The 20,018-nt window shown below is 50.2% G+C and overlaps 1 protein-coding gene across 1 annotated transcript in view; it reads right to left on the bottom strand.

Moving 5' to 3' along the window:
* Window positions 1-20,018, bottom strand: part of VWF (von Willebrand factor) — a 152,537-nt gene that overhangs the window by 17,432 nt on the left and 115,087 nt on the right. The window contains 6 exon segments of the mRNA NM_001329088.1: window positions 181-306; window positions 5,456-5,605; window positions 11,917-12,122; window positions 13,200-13,304; window positions 14,540-14,614; window positions 14,917-15,019. Of these exon segments, the coding sequence (NP_001316017.1) occupies window positions 181-306; window positions 5,456-5,605; window positions 11,917-12,122; window positions 13,200-13,304; window positions 14,540-14,614; window positions 14,917-15,019 (765 nt within the window).

The raw sequence follows: 20,018 nt of genomic DNA, 5'->3' as shown, positions 1-20,018 counted from the left end.
CTAAGGGTCAAGGTCATCCCAGCCAGTGCCTACACAGCACCGAAAGCTGGGTTTAACTCCCTGTCGGGGAAGCATAGGGCAGGAATGAGGTGAAATAAGGGCAACACTGGACCGCAAAATGGACCCCCAGGCTGGCCAGTCACCGTCCTCCTTCCTACCCTCCCTGCAGCCCCGACCTACGCTCTTCCAGGAAGACAGGGAGTCTCCCCACGGCGAGTCTCCCCGCCGCCAGCCGGCCTTCACCTCACAGGCAGATGGCAGGCACCGGCCACAGCACTCTCCTTCGTGGAGCACATAGGTGAAGCCCTGGAAAAATGCAAAGAAGAGAGAGTAAGGGCCGGCCAGACCTGTAAGACACAGATATTCTCAGCCACTCCCGAGTGCTGAGCCCTGGGGCTCTGCAGGGACACTGTTGCTGGACGCGTCCTCCCCTGCTGTCAACCAGTCTCGGGATGACGCCAAGCATGGTCAGTATGGTCAGGAAACGTCCACCACTGAATCGCTGAGCGTGCTCCTCCACCAGCTTAAGAGACCTACCTTGGCCTCTGGAAAGTTCCACCGTGAGGCTACAATCCAGTGCATAGGAGTGTTGAAGACAGCCCAGATTCACTTAGCCGTAGCTAATGAACCTGACCTTTATTGCAGCCAAATCTGGGGTCTCATTGCCTGGGGGAGGACATCCAGGCTGCCTGGGATCCAGTCTCTACTCTAACAGGGCTAACTACCCACACAGGAGGAGTACTCTGATCCCAGTACCTCTCGCCGACATGCAGAGCTGAGCTTCTCCTGGTGGTTACCTGACATTTGCCTGGTAGTTTATGGGATAAAGTATTCTTTACACAGGAAAAACGAGATGAGTGAGCAACAGAGACCAACCTCTCCCAGAAAGCCTGCTAGGGAGGACCAGTACCCTGGCCTGAGAGTCTGTCAGTCCATCTCGCCTCTTGAACGTCCTTCAATTTGAACAAAGCATTAGACACTTGAATTGCAATCCTCCTCTGAAACATCAGAAACCATCTACAAAGAATAGGCAAGGTGACAACATGGTTGTCCCAGGACCCAGGACTCCCGGAGCTATGCATCGTCTTGGAGCTAGGGCCTTCAAGAGAGAAGAAATGGGGGCTGCTGAGGGTAGGTTGGATGCCAAGCCTGTTCTACTCCCCAAGCACACGACCAGCAGGGCCACATCAGAAGATACACACAATGTTTGTGCCTCTCTCCGGGGGAGCCTGGCCCCTCTGGGGACTTGGCTCAACTTCACACAGTCTCCTTGGGACCTACTGACATCCCGACCCGCATCACAGCAGGGCGCACTGCACACTAGTCAGTGCTAGTTCCAGTCATTTGCAGTGCCTCTGTGATACACAAGGTCCTATGGAGGAGCCAACAAATTAGGATGACCCAGTCTGCACACCTCCTCTAGGAGGCAGGACGTACAAAGCGCCATGAAAGAAACCAAGGAGGGTAATTAACACCTGCAGAGATTCGGTGCCACCCCTGCCTGCCTCCCTGAATGCTGAGTGATCTGGACCGGGGTATGCTTTGTTTGCAGTTGCATCTCACCCTGGGCAAGCACACTGACTACCGCAAATGACTCCCAGACCAGATAACCTGAACCCTAAGACCACACTAAGTCCTCATGTCCAGACACCCTAGCCATGCCACCAACTTGCTGTTCTACCACCATATTTCTAAGATTCCCCTCCTCAGCCCTAAACAACCCTATTTTCTTGCCAAACAACCTGAGTTCATCCCATATTCTCATCTTTCCTTCTTTTCCCTTACTCCTCCAAACTCTATAGCTTGTATTGCTTTTTGATGTATTATATTAAAATACACATTAAAACACCCTTCTTGATACTCTTTACTCCATCCTGTTTGCATTGGTTTCCAAATTAAGAATGGAACTAAGCAGGTATGCTATCCACCCAACCTGTAGACATCCACTGAAAAATACATTCCTAATTTACTTAGCAACAGAATCCTTTAGGCAGAATTGTCACAGGTGAAACAGAGGTGGGAGACATGGAGCTCTGGTCCCTCGTCCCCTGCAGAGGCAACCTGAGAGAAACACTAAGACCGCCTCCCTCCCTGGACCAGACAGGTGCTTGCAACACTGGAGCCACCAGGGGCCCTTTCCTCACAGAACGCTCCAGTTCCTGCTAGCTCCAGATCAGCTGTGGGCTGTGGCCAAGCCCCTTCCCTGTGTCACTGCTGTTGCTGTCATTCCCTTTGTGCTGTTCCTTTGGTTCCTGTCTGGTAAGAGGGAAGAGCATCTCCCATTCTTCCTTCCAAGGAGTCCCATGAGAATGAATAAAATGATCACATGCCACATAACCGCTCTGCCAATGACGGATGCCATCCATGGCGGAAGTCCCAGGACATCAGGATGGAGCCGAAAGTTTCCTTCTGCCTACTGATGTCATCTCTGTCGTGCTGTCCTATGACACACTGCTCACGCTTCTGTAGATGCTGGTGTAAGCAAACCTGCTCTGCTGCCAGCCGCAGGCCAGGACACACACACAACTGTGCACAGGACTTAACGCTTGGTAATGATAAGAAATGACTGTGTGGCTAGATTGTAGACTTGCTATACCATTTATCACTAGAGGGAGCTCCTACTTGTAAAAACATAGTTTAATGGGGCCGGCGCTGTGGCTACTGGGGAAAACCACTGCCTGCAGCACCGGCATCCCAAATGGGCACAGGTTCGAGTCCCATCTGCTCCACTTCTCATCCAGCTCTCTGGTATGGCCTGGGAAAGCAGAGAAAGATGGCCCAAGTCCTTGGGTCCCTGCACCGGCATGGGAGACTCGGAAGAAGCTCCTGGCTCCTGGCTTTGGATCAGCCCAGTTCCAGTCATTGTGGCCATCTGGGGAGTGAACCAGTCGGTGGAAGACTTCTCTCATTCTCTCTGCCTCTGCTTCTCTGTAACTGTTTCAAATAAATAAATAAATCTTTAAATAAATAAATAAATATGTGTGTGTGTGTGTGTGTGTGTGTGTGTAGTTTAACATAGTATGCTGGGTTGCCCCAGCAGCCTCATATATCTCATGTTGAATATATCTCAGTTGCATCTAAGGGCCACATGGAGTGACCCATCTATGCCTAAGTGCACTCTGATGTCCGCACAACAGATTCAGCTAATGACACCTCCCTCAGGGTACAGCCGGATTGTTGAGTGGTGTGTGACCACACAGTGGATTACCTTCAGACCACAGTTCCCAGCGCCATGATGTAGTTGGAGGCCAGAATCAAAGGGTAAGCAGTCAGGTGATTACAACCCTTGCAAGAAAAACCTCCACAGAGTGTTCAACAAAGCTGCTTGAGTTCCTCTTGCTGTCCACACAGAAGCAAGGCCACAGGCGTGCAGGCTCACCTATAAAGTTCTCAGGGTAGTCAGCAATGCCCCTTGCTTTCTTGGCCCCAATGTTCTCACATGAAGCATCGAGAACTATGGGGGGTGATGGGGAAAGTGTGTCACCGTGCGGTCTGGCACACTTAGTCTTTGTCTCCATGGGCTGACTTCTCCAGCGGAGAGCTGATGGGCTCAGCTCGGGTGGTATGAACCTGGCTGTCTAGAGGCAGTGGTGAAGGAAATTCCAAAGGGGTCCAGGGTGATGGCAGTACCGCTATACTTTGACCTGGACAACCAGCAAAGTTGTGCAAGTGAACCTAAATGTCGCTGAAGTCAGACCAGAGCTGATACTACCCACCTTGAAGAATGGGGTCTGAGACCACGTGTAATTTACTGAAATTCCCACCTCAACCCAACACACAGCAAGATCGAAGCCCAGTCTCCCACGTCCTCTCACCCTGAAATCTCGAAGTGTCCTCCTCCTCCCCAGAAGGTGAAAACATTAGCCTCCAAGGCAGGGCACTCAGTCCCCGGGAGCAACCCGGGGTCAGGAGCTGCAGACACGGTTCCCACTTCCACTCATTCCCTGCCCCGTGCCCACCTCCTTCTGGGACTTCCTCCAGCACCACTGCCTCTAGCAGCCAAGTTCACAGCATGTGAGCTGCACCCTCCCCAACACCCGACTGGACTACAGCAGGGACTGGACAGAGGCTGAGCCCAGCCGTTCACCCATGAAACACAGAGTGAGGGAGTTGGACTGGACAGGGATGAATCTTGGGACTGAAGAGCCATGGAGGGGTGGACGCCAGACTCTATGCACAAATGAAATCCGTGAGAAGGTAAAACTTCTTCAGGGAGGAAGAACAGACAGAAGCTAAGACCAAGACCAGAAAAAGGTATGATCCCTGTGGTCCCACGTATTCTGCCCCCTCATTTCTGGAAGCTTTCTCTATGTCTTTTCCATCAACCCCCTCTTTTCTTTTAGCCAGCTTGAGTGGGTTCTATGCTTTTCTATCAAAATTCCCTGCTAAAAAAACACAAAATAAATGGCTATCCAGTGCCAGCTCTATTAACATGTGATCTCAACAGCACTGTTTGATGAGTGTATTTCCAGTGCTTCCGGGAGGAGGTTGGAGACCACAGACTTCCCAGATCCTCGTGTTCCCAAAGGTACACCCTGACGCCACAGCATCACCCTCCCCCAAAGGCACCCAGCAGCTCCGCTCATCCGCAGCCCCAGCAACGCAGGTGGCACAGCAGACACACGGAACGGTTTTCTCACTCCCGCATTCGCTCTCAGGCCTCTCTCCATCAACAAACTGCGCAGCTCCAAGACAACATCCAAGGCCTTATCCTCACTGCTGCCAACACTTACAACAGCAACCATGAGAGGGATGCAGCTGCCTGCCCTGGCGATTCTCCTTAACGATGTTATCTCTGATGATAATGTAGGAATTGTAACAGCTGAACCCATAGGCTGAATGTCACCGACAATCCTCCTTGCAGACTCTTCCTCCCTTTTCCTACAGTCTGATCAATGTGCAAGAAAAGGATGCCCCAGGACCTGCTGGAGCCTCAAGGGAAGGCCACCATACACTGCTGTGGGGACGCTGATCATGTGCTGGCGTTAGAAACGCGATCTGAGCATCACCAGCCACCAGTCTAGCAGGAACACTGGTGACGGATGGGGTCAGAGCCCACCTGTAATTTACTGAAGTAAATTAGGACAATCCCAGAAAACTAAGAACCAAAGTCCTTTCTAAAGGAAAGGTTAGGGTGATGTCTGAAGGTGGAAGAGAGAGGGAAAACATCAAGCCCTTTTTCTAGGTAATTTCTCCCCCATGTCTCTGCTCAGCCCAACTCTACCATCCCCTGAACTGAAGATGCTTCCACAGACACGGCCATTAGCCAAGCACTGAATCACAGAATGGTGACGCAACAAACCTCTCGTGCTTCTTTGTTTTCGCCCAACCCTACCCCGCCTTTCCTTCTCCCTTCTGGCCTTGAACCAGAGGCTACTAGAGGCTCTTCCTGATATCCCCTCCCCTGCTTCCTTCCCGGAGACTCCTGAATTCCCGGGCCCTGCACCCCACTCACCGTCTGACAGCTGTCTTCACAGGGCTTCCGAGCGCACTGGGCCACACGCAGGCCCATCACCGTATCCTCCATGTCGGTGCAGGTACACATGTCACAGCCCTCCTCCCAGAACTGGCCCACGGGGTAGATGGTGCCTCGGTGCACACACACCTGTAGACACAAGGCTTCTGTGAGTGACATCTCGCACGGCTCATTTAAACACATGGTTAGTAAACATCTGCTATGTGGGAGCTGCTGCAAGTGCCTAGAATGTAGCCACAAATCAGGCCAGGGTGGTCTCTAACTACAGGAAGTAGGTTTTATCCTCTTTCCTTGGCAGCTCAGCAGCTGTGGGAAGGGTATACTGGGACAACCCTTTGCAAGCCGTGGTGGGCCACAGGCTCAGACACAATACACTGGCTACCTCAGACCAGTCTCATCACTCCCTTATCTGCATTCGGCTCCTTCCTATGTCACTGAGAGGTTGTACCCAAATCCTCAGACCCAGTCATGGCCTTGAACTTGGCCCCATCCACTTCTAGTCCTCTGCCCCCTTAGGAGCAGACTGGGTCAGGGGTTAGGAATGTCTGGCCCCATGAGGTCCACAAATGGCAAGGAACACAACAAGCAAAGATCCTAGGGCACAGAGCATGGGATATGTTTGAGAGATTGGGAATCTTGTCTGGAAGAACTATAGACTATAGAGAGAAATGTGAAGAATGAGGTTACCAAGATTGGTTGGAACCGGGATGTGTGAAGCCTGGGATACATGCCACATGCAATACCCAGACAATGATTTGTAGGAATGAGGTGCCAAGGACGCTGTTTGATCCAGGGACTCAGTGACAGCTTTGAAGTTTATCCCAAGAATGCCCTCCAAAGCTAACAGAAAACATGTCCACCCTCACTCACACAATAGCGGTGCAATGATCAGGTATCTGCCTAATCTTCCAGTTCTGTATACTTATGGAAGGAGACCCCTTGTTCTTCTCTTAAGAAGCCTTCTAGAAAACATCACCACCCCTAAGAGAAGAACTTAACAATAGCTAGTAAAAGTCCAAAGAGTCTTTAAATAGTTCACAAAAATGTTACTATGGGGGAAAAAAGTGCATGGATTTCAGTTTTGGTTTCAAAATCAGTCCATCTTTATGCGGACTGTGTGAAGTGCCCTCATACACGTGTGTTCACCCTCTGCCCCCAAGGCATCCTTCTAAGACTCCAGCCCAACGACACACTGGCAAAAACACAAACGGTTGTTGTTACTGCAACAACAGTAACAGCCAAAGACTGATGTAACTCAAATGTCCACCCACCAGGGCACCTGCACCTGTGCAGTGGGGGCCATGCAGCTGCGAGAAGGAAAAAGGCATGGGACCAACATTAGGGCACAACAGGTGAAGTGGTTGTCCATGATGCCAGTATTCCATATCAGAGCACAGGTTCAAGTTCCAGTTGCTCTGCTTCCAGTCCAGCTCCCTTAAACTGGAGACCAGGACGGGGTTCTGGGCTCCTGGCTTTGACCTGACCCAGCCTGGGCTGTTGTAGCCATTTGGGGAGAGAACCAGCAGAGGGAAGATCTTTCTTTCTCTGTCTTTCCCGCTCTCTCTGTCACTGTGTCTTTCAAATAAACAAATCTCTTTAAAAAAAGCAAAGAAGGTAGATGCATACACTGACAGCAAATAATCTCCTTGCTATCTTGTTAAATAAAAAAGTAAAATTTCAAGCAGGATTAATAATATGCTACCCTTTCAGTAGTAAATACAAATTAGTTAATTAAAATATGTAAAATTTAATTATACTTTCAAAACCAAAAAAAAATCCTTCAAATCATAAATTACAGGGGAAAGGAGTAATACAGTAGCAGTGACAGGGACAGGGGCTGCTTTTGGGCCACAGAGGATTCAGCCGCCACCTGCAACACCAGAATCCCACGTGAGCACTGGTTCAGGTCCCGGCTGCTCCACTTCCAATCCAGGCCCCTGCTATTGCACCTGGGAAGGCAGCAGAAGAGGGCCCCTGGCACCCATGTCAGAGACCAAGATGGAGCTCCAGGATCCTGGTTTCAGCCTGGCCCAGGCTGAGTCCTTGTGGCCATTTGGAGAATGAACCAGCAAATGGAAAATATCTCTCCCCCCAGCCCATCTGTAACTCTGCCTTTCAAATAAATATATCTTAAAAAAAAAAAAGTAACAGGGATAGTAGTAAGAATCCTGAGAAAATGTCTTTTACTATTTGGTCTTTTAAATCATTTAAGTGTTTTACATCATAAAAGAGTAAAGCAAAAGGAACTGGAAAACAAACTCTAAAAATGAAAAACAAATTGAAAGATTTGATTAAGTGGATATCAAGTCAGTAGCACCATCACACAAGGAAAATAATTATTTCAAATGACTTGAACAATTAGTGTTTCAACTATCTATCCCTCATGAGTTATATTTTAAGAAGAATTTCAGAGGCCGGCGCTGTGGCATAGTGGGTAAAGCTGCCACCTGCAGTGCCTGCATCCCACATGGGCACCAGTTCAAGTCCTGGCTGCTCCACTTCCTATCCAGACCTGGAAGAATCTCCTGGTTCCTGGCTTTAGATCAGCGCAGCTCCAGCCATTGTGGCCATTTGTAGAGTGAACCAGTAGATAGAAGACCTCTCTCTCATTCTCTCTCTCTGCCTCTGCCTCTCTGTAACTCTGACTTTCAAATAAATAAATAAATATTTTTTTAAAAAAGAAGAAGGACTTCAAAGAAATCGTAAACCACTTTCAAGAATCATAAATTATCAGCAGTAATATTAACAGTGTTACTTTTGAAGGTACTTTAGGTATATTGGAAGATGAAGCAAATAAGTAACTAAGTTACTATTAGGAAGCCAAAATTTTCAAAAGAAAAGGAATGATACAAACATGAAAGTCAAAAAGTTAAGTAAAACCCTAGAATTTAAATCTGAATCAGAAAATCACTATGTGGGCTGGGATTGTGGCACAGCAGGTTAAACCACCTCCTACAACACCAGCACCCATATCAGAATGTTGGTTTGAGCCCCGGCTGCTCTGTTTCCAATCCAGCTTCCAGCCAGGGTGCCTGGGAAAACAGCAGAAGATGACCTAAGTTTCTGGGCCCCTTTTGTCCATTAGAATGTTTTACATTTTGAATTCGGTTGACAGCTTCCTAATGGCATTGCTTAATGTGTTCATCTGTTTCCTATAGTTCCAGTAAGCTAGAATTAGATCCAGGAGATTAATTACATTCACGTTCAGTTGTTTCGGGGAGGGAAGAAGACATGAGAAGTGATGCTGTGTGCTCTGTGAGGCATATGACATCCTGTTGTCCCACAGAGGTGTTCCTTGCTCCTGGCTTCGACCTGGCCTAGCCAGGGCTATTGTGGCCATCTGGGGAGTGAACCAGCAGACACAAGATCTCTTTCTCTGTCTCTCCCTCTCTCTCTCTGTCACTCTGCCTTCCAAATAAAATAAAATCTAAAAAAATAAAAAATTTAAAAAAACTACTATGAACTAATGAGCTTTTATCCTCTTTTTAAAATATGTTTCCAAGCCCTGTTCACCAAAATCATGTAGAAGCAATGACGAGTCGGGAGCAGCCAACACCCCTGGTGCCCACAGCGTGGTGTCTGAGGACCATTTTCACTGAAAGGTGCCAAGACACTGGCGCAATGGCTGATCCAACATGGGCAGGAAACGCTCAGGAGAAGCCTGGCACACCTTGTTTCCAAAGCTGGAAAACCATGGAAAGCCCAAGAGGCCCTGCCAGGCAGCCCAAGTCCTTGAAGGGCTCTCATCTACCCAGACAAGACAACTCAAGAAGCTTAAAAATAATAATTATGTATTATTAAGTGTTCATTATTATTAATCAATCATAATTAATTATAATTCATCAAAAATACATCAAATACAAACACATCTATTTATTTATAATGATACAACAAACAACAACTCTGGTCGCCCTTGATCATTGAGAGGGCGTCAACCCATTATGCTGAAAATTGATCAAGAAAAATATCAAATATTTATCCTGTTTTCCCTGAAGTGATTCTATTTCACAATAACCAAAAGCACTCAGGGAAAGTTCTTTCTTGTGGAAGAATTTTTCAGCTAATAATTGACTAGCTAATAACAATTCTTCAGCTAACAATGACAAACTGAACTGAGGCAACAAACACGAGAAAAATGTTTAAGATTAATTTATTTATTTGAAAGGTAGACTTACAGAGAGAGGGGGAAAAGCAGGGAGAAAGAGACAGAGAGAAAGAGAGTGACAGAGAATATTCCACCTGCTAGTTCACTCCCCAAATGGCCAAAATGGCAGGGCTGGGCCAGGCTGAAGCCAGGAGCCAGGAATTCCATCCGGGTCTCCCATGTGGGTTCAGGGACCCAAGGATCTGGACTATTTCCCATTGCTTTCCCAGACACATAAGCAGGCAGCTTGATTGGAAGTAGACAGACAGGACTCCAACCGGCGCTCCAATGGGATGCAGAAGTGGCTTAACCCGCCGTGTTGCAGCACCAGCCCCAACACCAGAACATTCTCAAACTCTTAGTTAGGAGTAAGTGGCCAAGCAGTGAAGACACCTGGGCTCCACACTGGAGTCCCTATGTTTTATGCCCAGTCCAGCTTCTGACCCCAGCTTCCTGCTCAGGCTGTCCCTGGAAGGCAGCAGTGACGTCTCAAACAGTCGGGCTCCTGACACCACATGGGAGACTGGCATTGTGTTCCTGGATCTTGGCTTCAGCCCCAGCCACACGCTGTTTGGGGCATTTGGGAAGCAAACCATCTCTTTATCTGGCTCTCTGCCTCTCAAATAAATAAATAAAAATTTATTTAATTGTCAGTTACAATGTTGATGCCATAAACTGTATAATGCAGAAATAGGTTGACAACATCTAAAGTTCGTGACTAGTCCTATGCTTAAAAGTGGGACAACTGGGGGTGGGCTTTTGGCTCAGTGTTTCAGGTGCAGTGTGGGATACCCAAATCCCAAACTGGAGTGCCTGGGTTTGAGTTTTGACTACTCCACTTCTGATCCAGCTTCCTGCTAATGTGCACTCTGGGGAGCAGCAGAGGATGGCTTGAGTATTTGGGTCCCTGCCACCTATGTAGGAGACCTGGATTGAGTTCTGGCCTCCTGGATTTGACCTGGGCCAGTCCTGGCTGTTGCAGACACATGGGGAGGGAACCAGCAGATGGAAGATCTAGCTTGCTGTTTCTCTCTCTCTCTTTCTCTCTCTCTTTCTCTCTTGCTTCCAAACAAAATGCAAATAAATTTTAAAAAGTGGGACAACAGGATGTCATATGCCTCACAGAGCACACAGCATCACTTCTCATGTCTTCTTCCCTCCCCGAAACAACTGAACGTGAATGTAATTAATCTCCTGGATCTAATTCTAGCTTACTGGAACTATAGGAAACAGATGAACACATTAAGCAATGCCATTAGGAAGCTGTCAACCGAATTCAAAATGTAAAACATTCTAATGGACAAATGATTCAGCTTCTCCCACAAATCAAAGGCATAAAAAGTGGAAGTGAGGTTGCGATAGATTAAAAAGACATCCAAAGCATTAAGAGAAGAGAAGGGCAGGGTGGGAAGAGCAGGAAGAGGAGGAGTGAACAGAGACACCAGACTTGCCCCTGTCCCCCGGCAGCTGTGAGATTAGAAACCTCGGAGAGCAAGAGCACCCAGAGGGGAGCAGAGGGCAGGAGTGATTCAGGCAAAGCAGTGACCTTCAAGCCTGTGAGGCTCCAGGGAACAGAGCCCACAGCTCCTCACCCCCACTCCAGCAACTGTGACCACACTCGCTGGGGTCTTGCTGCCACTCTTCCGGCTTGTCCACGTCTCCCCGGCCCATGCTTCCTACTTCCCACTCCCACCCCCACTCCCACCAATGAAAGCTTTCATGATGGTGTCATCGTGGCGGCTCTCTCCCCTATAAGAAGCTACTTGCATTTAGTAGCTATACCATTTGTTGATACTTTACTGTATTCCATTTATAGGCTATTGTCCTATATAATAACAAGACCATAAGCAGGGGCTAAAACTTACTTTTCTCTCACAGCACCTAACACTGCACCAGTACTGTTGTAACACAGTGGTTGCTCAGTAAATACTGGATGGATGGATGGATGGATGGATGGATGACAATTAACAAATGAGTAAACTATTGACTGATCTCTAATCTTTTCAATCATATTATTTTCTTTGTCTACCTAAAAATAAGCTCTTGAAAGGTAGGGACCATGCCTTATATAGTGTTTGTAACCTCAGCACCTCACCTTGCTGAAAACACAGTAGGTGTACCATAACTGAGTCCGAGTTCATTTCATGTCCAGTTAGGCTGAACTGGGACGCTGACTGCCCACCCACCAAGTCCTGCAGCACTGAGTTTGGTCAGGAAGGGATGGCTGGGTAGACGCAGATCATCCATGAGCAGCAGTGCTTGGCCAGCGTCCCAGCCAGAGCTGAGCAGCCCCTACCTTATCAGGGAGGCAGGTGGTCGTGGTGCAGCCACAGTCATTGGTGGTGGTCGAGGCCAGGTACCCGAGCGGACAGCTCACCGTGGAGTTGGCGCAGTTGCAAACACACTCGTACTCATCACAACACAGGGTCTTGCGCAGTGTTGGCGCTCGGTGTGGGGGGCAGGTGGGCGGGGCCTTCCTTGCACACTCCTCCTTCCTGCAGGCTAAGGGGCAGCACAGGGAGGTGAACATTGCACTGAGCCCAGGGTCCCTATACTTTCAGCTCTGACACAGGACCCCAGGAAACTGTAGCCCCAGATTATTAAGCCAGATGCCATGCGAGCCCAGCTCAGGGCTAGGGCATAGTCAGACATACTGAAAAGCAGTTTGCAGAAAAATTGGAGCGGGAAGGTGAAGGAGAAGTGAAGGCAGCTTGGTCTCTGCTGTGTCCCCCGTCCAGGTACATCTGCAGGGCTGGGATCCACCCCGCTTTGATTCACAGAGCCGTCAGATGCAGACTTGCAGAGGCCTGGGCATCCCGTGAGCCACCTAGCACGCTTACACACCAGCACTTTTGCGACTTTAGTCCCGCCTCTGAACCTGAACAACCCTCTACAGTGTTAGGCCTTCCAACAAGGTGGAATGTATGACTGCCAGCAATCCTGTCAAATCCCCAGCGTCATTTTCTACATGTCAAATCCCAGCCTTATTGCCAATGTCCTCCAAGTTCAAGCTCTTCTCCTCCCATCCTTGAAGTCTTATGTTAGATCCCAAATCCACAGGACAAGAGCTCCACGTGCCCCGAAGTGGGCATGCTCAGTGGCGGAGCACAGAATTCCATTTCCTGCCCTGTCTCCACTTAGTCCAACGCTATGCTTAAATTATGATATTTTGTAATTAACTATATAAACCTACAGAAGGAAAAAAAAAAAAAGCCTGTGGATCTGGGAATCATCCCATAATGAAGATACAACCAAGGAACGTCGGGGGAGGACAGTATGTGAGAGACTGGGAGTAAATGAAGGCTAGATCCGGAGCCCTCTCCTGCCAGCCCCAACCGTTGCTTAACAGAACCCAAGAAGGAGATGCCGCAGTTGTGCCAACACCTGGTACGCCTCCAGCAGCTGCAGGGATTCTCACAGGATTCACTTCAGATGCGACTTTAACCCTCATTTCCAAACAGACCTCTTACCCAGATTTAGCTAACTAGAAGACAGGAAATGACATGGTCTCTCGGAATAGGTCCCCAGGCCAAAAGAGAGTGGCACTACCTCCCGGGACCCCAGCCACAGAGGCCTTACCACAGGTGAAATTGGGTCTGCATTCGCCCGGATTAGTCAGTGTCAGCTGCAGCCCATCTTGGCAGGGAGGCACCGGAGGCAGGTTGCAGTTCACAGGGTCACACACTGAAAGCCACAGAGGAGAGACATCCATGCAGAGGGCAGCAAGCGCCTCGTCCTATCCCCTGTGAGTGGGACCCACGTGCCTCGTCATGCAGACATCTGATGTTTGAGGTGGAGGGTGATGCTAGAGAGATGACAGAGATGGAGATGGGATGATACAGACAGGCATTAGAGACTAATAGAGATGGACACGGATGATAGAGACAGAATTAGATGATGGATATGATGATATACGATAGAGAGATAGAAAAATGATAGATGATACATAGATAGACAGACGGTAGATCGACAGTCAGACCCAAGCCACATGCTAAGCTTGAACTGATTATTATTTTCATCTGCTAGAAAGTGCAGGGCCCAGTCAAGTCTTCAGTTCCCTCCTGTTTAGGGTAGGAACTCTGCTTTCAGGGTTCATCTGAGAAGTCCATGAAAGACTGAAGGCCAGGTGCCCAGGCCTTGGCAGGAGTTGAATAATGTCAACAGAAAGAGGGCTTTCAACAAATTGATCCCCCAGTTCTCTCCACTGAAAACCGCTGTCGAGTCGGATCTCCCCCAGCCCTCATAGGACTTCAGACCAGTTTCATCAGCATAAACACATTCCCCAGATGAGTTCATCCTTTGGCAGATGCCTGGACTCTTCCTTGAGCTACGTGCCTTCCCTTGAAGACGTGCACCCCTGCAAATTTTCGGAGCCTGTGTTTTGTGTCTTCACCCTACGATCAGCAAACACGCAGCAGCACAGGGACGACAGCCTGGGAAGCTTCCAGCCGCGGCAACCACCATCCATCAGCTTCGTGGGTGCTGCATCAGACCCGCATTCGGCCCGCTGTCCACTGTGCAGTGTGCAAGCCTACCCTGAAACCTCCGACAGAGAGATCCTGAAACCACAGCCTTCTACACTACTCTCCTCAACATCCGTTTATCCTCAGCATCAATCTGCAAACCAAAACGAGCCCCTCTGGCATGAAGCTTCTCCACAGCCCCCAGCGATCACCCTGCTTTTCACTGATGTCCTCAAACACTGCACTGATACTCCGCTGCAGAAATTTTCAAGAAGCAAATCCTATTTTCTAAAAGTGATTCTTTTTTTTTGGCAGGGAAGGGAGAGACTCAGCCAGCTCTTGCCCCCGCCTTTGGCCCACCCTGTGCCTGACAACACCTCCACCTGTCAGAATCTACATCGTCTGCCTGCAGCTGGGACTTGGACCCGAGAGCAGGAGGCAGGATGGGCCACGTACCACACGCGTACTCCGGACAGCACTGGTGTGCGTTCTGCTGGAGCCGGGCCACTTCACACGGGCCACATGTGGGAGCTGCAGGAGAGAAAGGCCACAGCGTCATGGGGAAGCAAATCGCTGCACAGCCTACGCAGGACCCGCAGTGTTCTCCTTCACGGGAAACCAGCACAGGCCCAGGGAGGCTCCCCGGGGCGTCTCAGCAACACCCTCAAATTCAGCCTCCAGAAGACTCAGAGCCCAAGGACCAGGGTGGGCACAGCGTCCCCCGGAGAGCATCCACTCCAGGCACGGAAGAGGGGAATGCCAGCTGCACCAACCGCAGGTGCACAGCAGGAAGTTTGGGATGCGGTGGCGCCAGGGAGGGCGGCTCAGCTCACCTGTGGCTGTGGGGCAGGGCTGCGACGTGCAGTTGACCTTTCTCCCGCTGAGGCACGTGCAGATCTGGCAGGGCTGGCGGTCTAGGACCCAGGTCTCCAGGAACTGAAAGGAAAGCAAGGGTGAAGTCAGTTCCCCCGACCACTGAGTCAGCTTCAGCCGGGTGCCAGCCACTACCGCTGCCAGAGCCGTGCAGAGGAACCAAGGCAGATGGACGGAGGCTTCCAAGAGGGAAGGAGCTGGAGAAGCCCCAGGCCCTGTGCGAGGCCTGTGCCACACTGCCTGTAAACTTGGGTGGAGGGTGGCAAACCACAGCTTTTGGGAACTCGAGAACCTGCCCGTCACTCTTCTCTGACAGTGGCGCTCAAAGCAAGCGCAGCAAGGAAACCACCTGTGGGCGCCAGTGTTGAGACACCCACTGGCCATTTCCCAGGCCCAAGGGGAAGTGGGACTGTGGCTTGGGGGGAAACATGGCCGTTTACTTCTGGACTCAACACAAGACCAAGAGACAGTGAGAGCTGAGGACAGGACAGCAGAGCTCCCCGGGCCTTCCCGTCGTGGATGCCAGCAGCGACTTCAGAGGCCTGAGTACAGCTCTCTGCTCCTCAGATGAGGCTCCATCCAGGGAACAGAGAGACTTTCTCCAAGTAGCCCACAGCCCAACAACAGAAGGAACACCCAAACTCCATGATGGCCTTCCTCTGTGCCTCAATTTCCCCTCCTGTAAATTGCAGGTACGCAGCCTAGTGCACAGGAGTGGGGCAGGAATTAGCTCAGGGCCTGGTACGCACGATGGGGACTAGGGCCAAGCACTCGGTCTCCCTCCAAACTTGGCCATCAACTTGCATTGAAACTTAAATTCAAGTCGCACTGGCTCTGGATAAACTCACTCCTAGCCAGTAGCTCAAAGGCCTCTAGGAGGTTCCCAGCCTAGGGAGGTCTTCCTTGTTCGAGCTGTTTCCACGGCCAGCTGAGAAGATGGAAAGACTGGGAGCTCCGAGAAAAACACCCTCCCCCAGTGCCCCTCCCTCCTTCAAGGTGAAGCCCGCTGGGCTGGCCCCGACCCCTCTCGCTTGGTCAATACCAACCCCTAACGTCTCCACAGCTTCTCCCGCAGGGCTCGGCGTCATGTGATCCTCACGCAGCCCAGCAGTGAGGACAATTCCTCTTATGAGCCCCACCTTTTAAATGAGGAGCTATGAAGTACTTGCTCGGGCTTCACCATCAGGGCAAGAAAAGAGGCAAGATGCCTTGTTTTTAAGTGCTAGTGCCTGCTGCCTCCCTGGTGGAACTACCGGGTATTTTTCTTTTTTTTTTCTTTTTTATTTTTTAAAAAGATTTTATTTATTTATTTGAGAGATAGAGTTACAGACAGTGAAAGGGAGAGATAGAGAGAGAGGTCTTCCTTCCACTGCTTCACTCCTCAAATGGCCACAACGGTTGGAGCTGTGCCGATCCGAAGCCAGGAGCCAGGTGCTTCTTCCTGGTCTACCATATGGGTACAGGGGCCCAAGGACTTGGACCATCTTCTACTGCTTTCCCAGGCCATAGCAGAGAGCTGGATTGGAAGAGGAGCAGCTGGGACTAGAACCGGCGCCCATATGAGATGCTGGCACCGCAGGTGGAGGATTAACCTACTGTGCTACGGCACCGACCCCACCGGGTATTTTTCTAGGGGATTTCATTTAGCACTTTATCTCCCTTATGGTTACCCTATATCAAGCAGGCACCATCATCATCCCTATTTGCAGATGATGAAACTGAGGCACAGAGAAGGTGAGTGAGTGACCAGGTGGCATGCCCAGGACTAGGACCCAGCACTCTGGCCCCAGGCATCTCGGGCTTAACCTCTCCTCCGCCGTCACAGTGCCTGCCACGGGCATGTCTGACCAAACAGTCCCAACCCTGGAACAGCTGACGCTCACAATGAGCCAGCAGGGCTCATTCCTGGAAAGCTACATGGGATGAAGAGACAGATATACACAATGGAATACTGCTGAGCAATAAAACGGCACAAACTCTCAAAGCACACAACAACGTGGCTCAGTCTCACACCGAAGGAAGGAAGCCAGCATGAATCCATTTATGGAAAATTCCAGAAGGAGCCAGTGTTGTGGCATAGTGGTTAAAGCCACTGCCTGGGATGCTGGCATCCCAAATGGGAGCCAATTCATGTCCTGGCTGCCCCACTTCTGATCTAGCTCCTTGCAGTTGGTCTGGAGAAAGCAGCAGAAAATGGCCCAAATATTTGGGCCCCTGCCACTCACCCGGATGAAGCTCCTGGCTCCTTGCTTTGGCCTGGCTCAGCTCTGGATGTTGTGGCCATATGGAGAATGAACATATGAAAGACCCCCCCTTTCTCTCCCATTATCCTTCTGGTGCTCTAACTTTCAAGTAAATAAATAAATCTTGAAAAGAAAAAGAAATTCCATTAAATGCAATGAATCTATAATGACAGAAAGCAAACCAGTGTTTGTCCATGGGCAGGGAATGTAAAAACATAATTCTGAAAATTCATGGAAGAACAGGATTAAAAGATTAAGTGTATTTTGGAGCAAAAAGGTTTTGAAATCCACGCATCTTTTTCATAATTCACATTTCCCATGAACTTCTTGTTAAAAAGGAGCATAAGGAAACTTGAGGTGGTGGGAATTCGTTTTTGTCATTTGACTACAATGATGTACTTACAGGTGTACATGCATGTCAAAATTCACCACATTATATAGTGTGCTGTTTATTGTATATAAAGTGTACCTCAATAGCACTGCTTTCAAAAATGAACAATGGGGGCCGGCACTGTGGCAATGTGGTGCTGGCATCCCATGTGGGTGTCAGTTCGAGTCATGGCTGCCTCACTTCTGATCCAGCTCTCTGCTATGGCCTGGGAAAGCAGTAGAAGATGGCCCAAGTCCTTGGGCCCCTGCACCTGCATGGGAGACCTGGAATAGGCTCCTGGCTCCTGGATTCAGATTGTCTCAGCTCCAGCCATTGCGGCCATCTGGGGAGTGAACCAGCAGATGGAAAAACACTCTCTCTTTCTCTCTCTCTTTCTTTGCCTCTCTGAAACTCTGCCTTTCAAATAAATAAATAATTTTTAAAAATGAACAAGGAGAGGTGGGTGCTTGGCCTAGTGGTAGAGATGCACACATCCCATATCAGAGGGCCTGGGTTCTACTGCCAGCTCTGGCACCTGACTCCAGCTGCCTCTGATGTGCATCCTGGGAGGCAGCCAGTGATGGCTCACCACCCCCACCTGGGAAACTTGACTGCGTTCCCAGCTCTCAGCTTTGGCCTTGTCCAGCCCCAGTCACTGGGGGTGCTGGAGGCATGAACTAGCAGATGGGAACTCTATTTCTCTTTCTCTCTCTCTCTCTCTCATTAATCTCTCATTAATGAAAAAATAAATGAAAGAACCCCAGGTGTGCAGTAGAGCTCCCTGGGCCTGGGGCTGGTAAAGGCGACATTTCGAGCGAGGAGACCTGGGCAGAGAGGACAGCAGAAGGGATTCCGGGCGGGGACTGAGCAAGCCGGGGCTCAGGGGAAGTCATGTCCATGTGAGTGGTGAGTGTGGAGCGGGGGTGTCCTGGCATGGGGGCGAGGCAGGCAGGCCGCCCCATCAGGAGTCGCTACTGAACTCCATAGGCAGCTGGTGCAGCCCTGGGACGGAAGGCCTGCCCAGAGAAGAGTGTTAAACAGACAGCACCAGGGTGAGCAGGATGGAGAAGGAAAGGGCTGGGAGAGGAGACGGGAGAGAGGCTGCAGCCTCTGCCACTCAGGTGCTTCCCTTGGCTGGGAGGATCCAGGGCAGGGCGGGGTGGGGGGGGGGGCAGGGGTGGAATGGTGCAGGAGAGGAGCGAGCAAGAAGAGGCTCCCACTTTGTATGCTTGGGTTTCCTTAGTTGTTCATCTTTCGCATGTGGATGGCTGACGCTTCAACTCAGGAATACATAACTTTTCAACTCACCTGAGAGTGGGCGCGCCACCAGAGAGGACACAAGCAGATGCTCAACCTCCTTCTGCAGGGATGTTCACGTTTCCAGTAGCTCCCTCCCAACCCTGCCCCGCGGACGCCCCTGAGGAAGTGCAGACTGAGCGGCCCACCGGCTCTCCGCAGGCTGGCCCAGGCTGTGCAGCCAGCAGCCAGCAGAGGGCGTGCCCGCACAGGCCCAGGGCAGGCGCAGGCCCTCCTGTCTGGGCCACCAGGTGCTAAGGAGCAGGCTTAACTACCACCTGGACAAGTGTAAGACTAAATAAAGGTGACAAAAGAATGGCCTACAGAGAATTGGGGGGGGGGGGGGGGAGACAGGAGTCTTCAGAGCCCAAAGTCAGAGAAGGTGCACAAGCTAGGGTGCACCAGGAGTGAATGGGACGGGAGATGCAAATGCAATGTCTGCAGGGAGCCAGGCCTGGGGAGGAGGCTGCCCCAGGCTTTGGGGGATGGACGCAGTCCTGCTGCTGAAGCAGTGCCCAGCTGCCCCGCACCCCTCCAGCCTCAACAGCAGCAGCAGCCTCAGCCATCAAGCTCACATCATTAGCACACACTTGGTAAAACAAGCAAAGCTATGGAGACTGGTAAATATTTTTGCCCTTCTGAGGTTACAACAGCAGATTTACACCCTGGTTAGTTCCCTAAAAAAAGGTTTCCCAGGCTTTATACTTCAGCTCAAAAATTCGGTGAATGCAAATATTCCTCACATTTGATTTTTATTCTTTCTCTGTTTTAAAAGTAAAAGCTGAAGACACAAATGGCTGGATATTTCTTTTCATACATTGAAACTGTATTTTCTGAAATGACCAAAAGTGGCTGTGAGTTTTCCAAAGTCTTCAGTTAATTAATTTTCTGCTGATTTTTTTAAACATATCTTAAGACTTCTTGGGGCTGGCGCTATGGCTCAGTGGGTGAAAGCCATGGCGTGCGGTGCTGGCATTTCATAGGGGCACCGGTTTGAGTCCTGGCTGCTCCACTTCCAATCCAGCTCCCTGCTAGTGCTCCTGGGAAAGCAGCAGAGGATGGCCCAAGCCCTTGAGCCCCTGCACCCACATGGGAGACCTGGAGGAAGCTCCTGGCTCCTGGCTTTGATCTGTCTTAGCCCTGGTCACTGTGC

This window comes from Oryctolagus cuniculus, chromosome 9 (assembly GCF_051225735.1).
Source record: "Oryctolagus cuniculus isolate XC-2025 breed Fujian yellow rabbit chromosome 9, ASM5122573v1, whole genome shotgun sequence".
In the NCBI taxonomy this organism is placed as follows: domain Eukaryota; kingdom Metazoa; phylum Chordata; class Mammalia; order Lagomorpha; family Leporidae; genus Oryctolagus; species Oryctolagus cuniculus.
Note: the sequence above shows the minus strand (reverse complement) of the source record. Positions and strands in the feature narration are given on the sequence as shown.